The sequence below is a fragment of the Carlito syrichta genome, unplaced genomic scaffold (assembly GCF_000164805.1).
Source record: "Carlito syrichta isolate Samal-C Ts95f unplaced genomic scaffold, Tarsius_syrichta-2.0.1 Scaffold302336, whole genome shotgun sequence".
Lineage (NCBI taxonomy): Eukaryota > Metazoa > Chordata > Mammalia > Primates > Tarsiidae > Carlito > Carlito syrichta.
Genome location: NW_007246432.1, coordinates 69,691 through 79,056, shown reverse-complemented (window position 1 = coordinate 79,056; position 9,366 = coordinate 69,691). Strand labels below are relative to the sequence as shown.

Genomic DNA, 9,366 nt, shown 5'->3' with positions numbered 1-9,366 from the left:
TTTTTTTTTTTTTTTTTTGAGTTGGAGTCTCACTTGGTCGCCCAGACTGGAGTGTAGTGGTCGCTCCCGGCCACCACAGCCTCGATCTGCTGGGCTCCCTTATCCTTCCGCCTCAGCCTTCCCAGTAGCTGGAACTACAGGCATGCGCTACCACGCCCGGCTAATTTTTGATTTTATGTAGAGATGAGGTCTCACCAAGTTGCCCAGGCAGGTCTTTAACCTGTGGGCTCAGGCAATCCACTCACTTCAGCCTTCCAAAGTGCTGGGATTACAGGCTGAGTCACCGAACCCGGCATATTTTTGATATTTAAAATTTGAAATTTCACCCTGTATTTAAAATTTGTAGCTCTTCACATTTAATGAACCTTAAACATTTCCCCATCTTTAAGATACTTTCTGTAAACATTTAACAGGTTTATTCTATTCAGATGCGCCACATATTTTAAGTTGTTTCCAATTTTTCTCTATTAATGTTTCTAGAAATGTCATATTATCCAGGAGAGAGGTGCTTATACCAAAAATTACACCTTGGGATCAGGTGAGAGGAGGACATTATTTCTTTGTTTGTGGTACTCCAATAAATAGATCTAGTTTTAGGGAAGAAAAATAATGTTCTCTCTTGTATATTAGGTTCAACATTAATTTCCATAATAACTTTCATTAGCAATAAAGAAAAGAGATGAATTTTAACCAGTAGAGAACACTTACAGCCCAAAAACTATCAAGGTGAAAGGTTTCCCTTTTCTTCATGGGATCTGAATTTGCTCTTTAGATTTTCCATGTAGGTTAGTCAGCTCATTATACCATCATGGGGGGCGGGGGAAACGTCCTAGCTGTATGAATTTTACCCAATGTGTTGATCTAAAATTGAAAATATATCTTATGTACATAAAATATTTTGGGCCAGGTGCAATGCACACCTGTAATCCCAGCACTTTGGGAGACTGAGGCAGGAGGATTGCTTGGCCCAGGAGTTCGAGACCAGCCTAGGCAACATAGCAAGACCTTATCTCTACAAAAAATTTTAAAAATAGCTATCTGTAGTCCCAACTACTCGCTCGGGAGGCTGAGGTGAAGGATCACTTGAGCGCAGGAGATGGAGACTGTGATGAGCCAAGATTGTGCTACTGCACTCCAGCCTGGGTGACAAGAGTGAGATCCTGACTTTAAAAAAAAATTTTTTTGGGGGGGCTCCAGAGTTGTTTAGATAGGTTGGTTATCGACCTCCAGATTCAACTGACATTGGTGTGAGAGACACGATGACCGTGGATAGAGAAAACAATGGCTTCCAGTAGGGGCACCAAACAGAAAGGAGAGATGCTTTGAGTTTCAGCCATGTGCAGGCACCCACGAGAAGCACATACACATGTATGTTTGTGAAAGAGAGAGAGAGAGAGAGAGAGAGAGAGAGAGAGAGAGAGAATTAGAATAAAGATGAATACATTTCCCAGACAACTTTAGGGAGGGCAGTTATTGTGGACATGATAACTGGTTTGTCATCATTCAAAATAATTATTTGTATTTTCTCTCCAAAATAGAAGTAATCTTCTCAATTATGAAAACATTTAAAAATAAATGAAAACATTAACCTTTCATACTAAAATATAGTCATTGTTAGCATTTTAGGTCTTTAAAAAATGTTTAAAAATACTTTTAAGCATATGTAATCATACTGTATAATTTTACATCATGCGTTGTTATTTAGCATGGGAAAATGTTAGATGCCTCCAGCGCTTGACACATAATAGGCACTAAAATATTTGCTAAGAAATGAATTATTGGCATGCTTTTACATCATCTTTTTTTGTATGGATCAAGTGGCTAAACCATAATCGACTTAATCGTTACCCTTTTGTTGGATATTAGGTTGTTTCTAAATTTTCCTGTCTTAAAAATGTTTTCATATAGATCACTTTTCATGAAGCCTATAGCTTTTCCTATACATAAGATTATTTTTGTAGGACAGATTTCCAAAAGTGATAAGGGATCAAATTAATTATTAGGTAGAACTCTTGGTTGTAAGGAGCAGAAACACAGTTGAGAAACATCTTGGCTAATCTTGGTGGAGGCTTCCAGGATAAATCTAGCTTTAGTCTTGGCTGCATTAGGTGCTAAGATTACACCCTCAGACTTTATCTCTTGTTTACCAGTGCCCTTCTTTGCTTCTCTCTGGCTGACTCTTGCCATCTGGTGGTAAAATTGGATATTGGCAATTAAAAATATATATTTTATTTTAAAGATGTGGGGTACAATTCAGGATTAGATAGATAAGTGGGCATAGTACAGGTAAAGTTTGGGCCTCCCTTTGGTCCCCACTTTGCCTGGTGTGAGATCAGGTACCCTTTTTGATGTTATGTGTGTTGTCATCCCCCTCCCCCCTGGCATTTTTTTACAGTTTATAATCTTCATATGTCTTGAAAAAGATGATTGATTTAGCTGGTTTCTTGTGTCTGTCCCTGAACCAATCAGTTATACTGTGGCCAGAGGGATGAAGTACCTTGATTGACTAAGCCTGTGTCATGTGCCTGCAGTTGGGGTTAGGTCTCTCCAACCAAATCACATGGACTGACCAGATTATTTTAGAATGTAAGGAAGGTGGTTCTTCCAAGGAAAGGAGCTTGGACAGCCAGGAAAAGTATGTCTATTATGAATGTTCTTTTTAAATGTTAATTAAATTATTTAATTTTCAATTATTTTTACTAAATACAAAATATTTGATAAGTATTACTTTTGTGGGGTTTTTTTGGAGGATTTGAGTTGGGGTCTCACTCTGTCACTCAGGCTGGAGTGTAGTGGGTAATCATGGCTCACTTCAACCTTAAACTCCTGAGCTCAGGCCATCCTCTTGCCTCAGCCTCCTGAGTAACTGGAACTATAGGCTTGTGTCACCATGCCCAGCTAATTTTTTTAAAAACTTTTTATTATTTATTTTATTAGAGACAAGGTCTCACTATGTTGCCTAACCTGGTCTTGAACTCCTGGCTTCAAGTAGTCCTCTTGCTTCAGCCACCCAGAGTGCTAGGATTACAGGTATGAGCCACTATGCCTGGCCTAATTTTCTTTTTTATAGAGATTAGGTCTTGTTGTGTTGCCCAGGCTGGTCTTGAACTCCTGGGTTCAAGTGATCCTCCTGCCTTGGCCTCCCAAAATGCTGGAATTACTGGCATGAGCCACTGTACCTGGCCATTATCATCCTTAATAGCCTTTGCAAAAGAATTTCCAAAAGTTTATTCTAGCCTTGATAATATTTCTTATTTTACCATACTTTCACTACATTGCGTATTATTATTTTGCTAATTTAATAGATTTAAAATGGCACCTTGTTTATATTTACTTTCTTCACTTAACATGTCATTATTTTCTGTAGCTAATTTAAGTGATTGCTTACAATAGTTTGCCATGCTGTTTTCCAGTTATTGGTTTTTTAGATTGTTCCATAATTCTTATGTATTTCCTAGTCTTTGTAGGTGATAATACTGCAAGTACTTTATGTTCCTATGTTTTTGCCTCTGTTGAGTTTTTCTTTTGGAAAAACTTTCATTGATGATATTTTTGCATCAAAGGTTTAAACATCTATCTGGGCTCACACCTATAATCCTCACACTTAGGAAGGGCAAGGCAGAAGGATCACTTGAAACCAGGAGTTTCAGACCAGCCAGGAAAATACAGTGAAGCCTCATCTCTACAAAAAATAAAAGAAAAATAGATGAGCATAGTAGTGCATGCCTGCAGTCCTAGCTATTTGGGAGACTGAGGCAGGAGGATTGTTGAGCCCAGGAGTTCAAGGTTGCTAAGAGCTGTGATCATGCTACTACACTCCATCTTGGGTGTCAGAGTGTGACTTTGTCCTTATAAAAAGGAATAAATACAGGTTTTGTTTTTGAGTCGGAGTCTCACTGTTGCCCAGGCTGTAGTGCAGTAGCACTTTCACAGCCACCTCAGCCTCGAATGCACTCAAGTGATCCTTCTACCTCAGCCTTCCAAGTAGCTAGAACCACAGGCATGGGCTCTCGCACCCAGCTAATTTTTTTTTTTTAATTTATTGTAGACACAAGGTCTTGCCATGTTGTCCAGGCTCATCTCAAACCTGTGGGCTCAGGTAGTCACTTCCCAAAGTGTTGGGATTATAGGCATGAGTCACTGCACCCGGTGGAATAAATATATTTATGTCTTTGCTTTTAAATAATTTACCAAATTGACTGGGTGCAGTGGCTCATGCCTGTAATTCCAGCACTTTAGGAGGCAGAAGTGAGGATTGCCTGAGTCCAGGGGTTAGAGACCAATCTGGACAACTTGGCAAGAACTTATCTCTACAACAAATAAAAAAATTAGCTGAGCATGGTTGTGCGCACCTGTGGTTCCAGCTACTTGGAAGACTGAGGTGGAAGGATCACCTGAGCCCAGCAGGTTGAGGCTGCGGTAGCTGTGAGCATGTCACTGCACTCAAGCCTGGGGTGACAAAGTGAGACTCCTACTTAAAAAGAAAAAAGTTTTACTGAGTCGTATTTCTATTAGTATTATATGACTGTGGTTATTTTATCACATCTTGACTAACATTTAGCATTATTTTAAGGCTGTTTTTTGGTTGCTTGGGTATAAAAAGCCATCTCAGTTGCAGGAAGCAGAGATGGGAGGATTGCTTCAGCCTAGAGTTTGAAACTAGTCCAGGCAACATAGCAAGACCTCGTCATCACAAAAAAGTTTTTTTTTTTTTTGAGTTGGAATCTCACTCTGTCGCCCAGACTGGCGTGCAGTGGCATGCTCCCAGCTACCGCAGCCTCAACCTGCTGGGCTCCGACGATCCTTCCGCCTCAGCCTTCCAAGTAGCTGGAACTACAGGTGCGTGCTACCATGCCTGGCTAATTTTTGATTTATTGTAGAGATGAGGTCTCACCAAGTTGCCCAGGCAGGTCTCAAACTCGCGGGATCAGGCAATCCACTCACCTTGGCCTCCCAAAGCACTGGAATTACAGGCTGAGCCACCGAGCCCGGTCACAAAATAAGTTTTAAAAATTAACTGAGCATAGTGGTGTGTGTCTGTAGTCCAGCTACTCTGGAGGGAGGCTGTGAAGCAGAAGGATTGTCTAAGCCCAGGAGGTCGAGGCTGAGATGAGCCATGATCATGCCAATGTACTCTAGACTGGGTGACAAAGTGAGACTCCGACTCAAAAAAAAGTCACAAATTGTTTTAATTTCCAATTCTGAGTGAACAAATGTTTTCCCCTTACATCCCTCAACTCTTATCTTCTGCTTATCTGGTCATTTAGAATATAAATATCAGACATGCTCTCTGCTTTATATTATTTCTCCTTCTTGTGCACAGGTCTGGTCCATCGAACTCATATGTCATCCTGTCGGGTGGATAAGCCCTCTGAGATAGTAGATGTCGGAGACAAAGTGTGGGTGAAGCTTATTGGCCGAGAGGTAAAGTTCTGTCTAGCTTTCATGTGGCTAGAAAGATTAGGAAGAGCTGGAATTTTCTTGGTATTTTATGATAGTGAGTATATAAATAAATGTTGTTAATTGTGGCTGATAATTTTATTTTTAAATCCTGTCATTAGAATCTGTCCTGAATTTTTTTTATTTTAATTCATTTATATGCATTTTGCTTTTTTTCTTTTTATTTCAATAGATTTAGGGGATACAAAGTTTTTGGTTACATGGATGCATTGTATAGTAGCAAAGAAGTGTGGGCTTCAAGTGTACCCACCACCCCCACCTGTGCACATTGTACCTAGTAGATAATACTTCATCCCGCCACCTCTTCCTACCCTCCCCCTTCTGAGTCTTCAGTGTCCATTATAGCTTTTTATATGATTTTGTGAATCCCTTAGCTTAGGTCCCACTTGTAAGTGTGAAAATATGGTGTTTGGTTTTCTGTTGCTGTGTTCTGTCCTGAATTTAAACCTTCTCTCAGTCTACCCTGCAAACTCAGAAGGAATAGTGTGAAATATAAAAGTGTGGTGTTCCGGGTGTAGTGGCTCAAGCCTATAATCCCAGCACTTTGGGAGACCGAGGTAAGAGGATTGCCTGAGCCCAGGAGTTCAAGACTAGCCTGGGCAACTTGTTGAGACCTCGTCTCTACAATATAAAAAATAAAAAACAGCTGGGTGTGGTAGAGCGCACCTGTAGTTCAGACTACTTGGAACATGAAGGTGAAAGGATCGCCAGAGCCCAGCGGGGTCGATGCTGGGGTGGCTGTGAGAGTGCCACTGTACTCCAGCCTGGGCGACAGTGAGACTCTGACTCAAAAGAAAAAAAAAGTGGTGCAATAGGTGCATGCTTTTAAAACTTTCCTCCCTGAAGATTACTCATATGGTGGGCAGGAGGAATAAAAGGAGAGAACCAAAAAGGGAGAAGGAAACTTGATCTCTGGGACAAATCTTTGTTATAAACTTCAAGGAATACTTGCCAAGTACACTTTAATTCGGACAAAACAAAAGACACAGAGTTTACGTCATTTTTCCTAATATCTGGCATCATGCAATGTGTGGGAAGGGAAAGAGATCTGGAGGACTCTGTTAATAGCAACTCACTTGAGAGTATAAGGGCTGTAGGTGTGGGCAGACCACAGGAGAAGTATGAACATACGCTGAGTCCTGCTTTTCTACCAGAGAATGGCAGGGAGATAGGCCTGAAGGAGCTATTATTTGACAATATTTAAGAGTTTAATATGTGCTAGGTTTGTGGAATACAGGAGAGAACCAAACATAAATGATACCAGCTATTATGGAGCTTATGTAGAATGTAAGTAGAGAAAACTAAAATTTTTTTTTTTGACTTGGAGTCTCACTCTGTTGCCCAGGTTGAAGGGCAGTGGCATGCTCATGGGTATTGTAGCCTCAACCTGCTGGGCTCAGGTGATTCTTCAGCCTCAGCCTTCCAAGTAGCTGGAACTATAGGCACACACCACCACACCTGGCTAATTTTTTTATTTATTGTAGAGATGAGGTCTTGCCAGGTTGCCCAGGCAGGTCCCGAACCCATGTGCTCAGGCAGTCCTCTCACCTTGGCCTCCCAAAATGCTGGAATTATAGGCATGAGCCACTGCACCTGGCTGTAATTGTTTTTTTTTTTAATTGTGGAGACAAGGTCTCACCAAGTTGCCCTGGCTGATCTCGAACCCCTGGGTTCAGGCAATCTTCTTACCTTGGCCACCCAAAGTGCTGGAATTACAGGTGTGAGATGCTGCACCCAGCTGAGGAAACATTTTTTTTTTTTTTTTTGAGTTGCAGTCTCACTCCGTCACCCAGGTTGGGCTCTGGCGATCCTTCCACCTCAGTCTTCCAAGTAGCCAGAACTACAGGCGTGCGCTATCATGCCCAGCTAATTTTTTTTATTTATTGTAGAGACGAGGTCTCACCAAGTTGCCCAGGCTGGTTTCAAACCTGTGGGCTCAGGCAATCCACTTGCCTAGGCCTCCCAAAGTGCTGGAATTACAGGCTGAACTACCAAGTCTGGCCTGGAAGCACATTTTAAAAAATAAACAAAAGCTGGGTACAGTGGCTCACAGCTGTAATCCCAGCACTTTGGGATCCTGAGGCGGGAGAATTGCTTGAGCCCACAAATTCAAGACCAGCCTGGGCAACATAGCAAGTCTTCATCTCTACAAAAAAATTTTTTTTTAAATTAGCCAGGCATGGTGGCATGCACCTGTAGGCTCAACTACTCGGGAGGTTGAGGCAGGAAGATCACCTGAGCCTAGGAGATTAAGGCTACAGTGGAGATTGTGCCATTGCACTCCAGCCTGGGTGACAAAGTGAGACCTCAACCCAAAAAAAACAAAATAAGATGGTGATAGGCGCGGTGGCTCACATCTGTAATTGCAGCACTTTGGGAGATGGAGATGAGAGGATTGCCTGATCCCATGAGTTTGAGCCCAACCTGGACAATTTAGGAAGGCTTCATCTCTTCAATAAATAATAATTTTTTAAAAAATTAACTGGGCATGGTTCCAGCTACCTGGAAGGTTGAGGCAGAAGCATTGCCTGAGTTCAGCAGGTCAAGGCTGTGGTAGCCGTAAGCATGCCACTGCACTATAACCTGGGTGACAGAGTGAGATGCTGACTCAAAAAATAAAATAAAAATAAATGTACACAAATAATTGCAATTTATAATAAGTAGGTTCAAACACTATTGGAGGTAGATTAAGATAAAGTTTTCAGGAAAGGGCTCTCTGAAGAGATGGTATATGAACTGAGACCCAACAGAAAAGGAACTAGTCATGTAAAGAGTAGGGATAAGAATATTCCAGGCAGAAAGTAACTGATGCAAAGACCCTGAATTGAAGAAATGCTTTATATGCTACAGGAAGCAAAAGAAGACAAATGTGACAAACAAGTGTCTTCATGCTCTAGACCAAGTCCAAAAGGAGATCTAGTCTTCTGAAATGTTCAAACCATTCTTGGCTTACGGATCTTGGAACCAATCACTATGCTAAACTTACCTGGAAGAAACAGCTTCTGTTTTCTACCTTTTTGCCTCTATAGACCTTGGATTTTGAACAACAATTTCTGTAATTTCCTTAGAAGGATAAGAAGGAGAGCAAGACTATTTGCAAAAATTCTTCTACCATAGGATCTGCCTATTATGCTTCTTTGTACCCCCAGTGTTCCTAGCACAGTATACTTTTAGAGAAGCTCAGTATTTGTTGATCGTGAAAATTTTGATTCTTGGATAATTTTAGACTTGTAGTCTAAATGATGTCCTTAGAATTTTTGGTGACTTTGCTTTTGTCTTTTTCAGATGAAAAATGATAGAATAAAAGTATCCCTCTCCATGAAAGTTGTCAACCAAGGGACTGGGAAAGACCTCGATCCAAACAACGTTATCATCGAGTAGGTAAAAGGTTTGGAAAGACTGAAATTCTACTGCCTCCCAAATCATAGAATGTTATAGTAAATCAGACTGAACTGGAAAGTCTACCCTTTATAGACTTTGTAATAGTGATAAGTTATGTGACCTTTGCAATATTTGGTTTTTAGAAGTATAAAGTATAGATAATACTTTGCTGCATTTAGTTCTAAAGTGAAATGCTAACATACAGAGCTCCTAACATAGGAGTAATTCTTCAATGGTTTTGTTTCTTTTCCCTTAACTCTTTCTGTTTTTGCTCTTTAACCAGTTAGCCAATAAAGCATCAGTGAAGTACCTCTCTCCTAGTGATCTCTGCATTGGGGCTGAAAAAAGACACCATATGAAAGGGTAGGGTAAGGTAATCTAGTAGTAACTCCAGTGAGGGTTAGACTCCTGAATCTTGGGATACACTGTGTTCTTAAAACATCATCTTTCAGCCGGACTCGGTGGCTCAGCCAGTAATCCCACGCCTTTGGGAGGCTGAGGTGAGTGGATTGCCTGAGCCCGCGG

The 9,366-nt window shown here is 41.0% G+C and overlaps 1 protein-coding gene across 1 annotated transcript in view; it reads left to right on the top strand.

Moving 5' to 3' along the window:
• ZCCHC17 (zinc finger CCHC-type containing 17) overlaps positions 1-9,366 on the top strand; it is a 68,817-nt gene that overhangs the window by 30,512 nt on the left and 28,939 nt on the right. The window contains exons 4-5 of the mRNA XM_021711521.1: positions 5,324-5,424; positions 8,746-8,837. Of these exons, the coding sequence (XP_021567196.1) occupies positions 5,324-5,424; positions 8,746-8,837 (193 nt within the window). The remainder of the gene's footprint in view (positions 1-5,323; positions 5,425-8,745; positions 8,838-9,366) is intronic.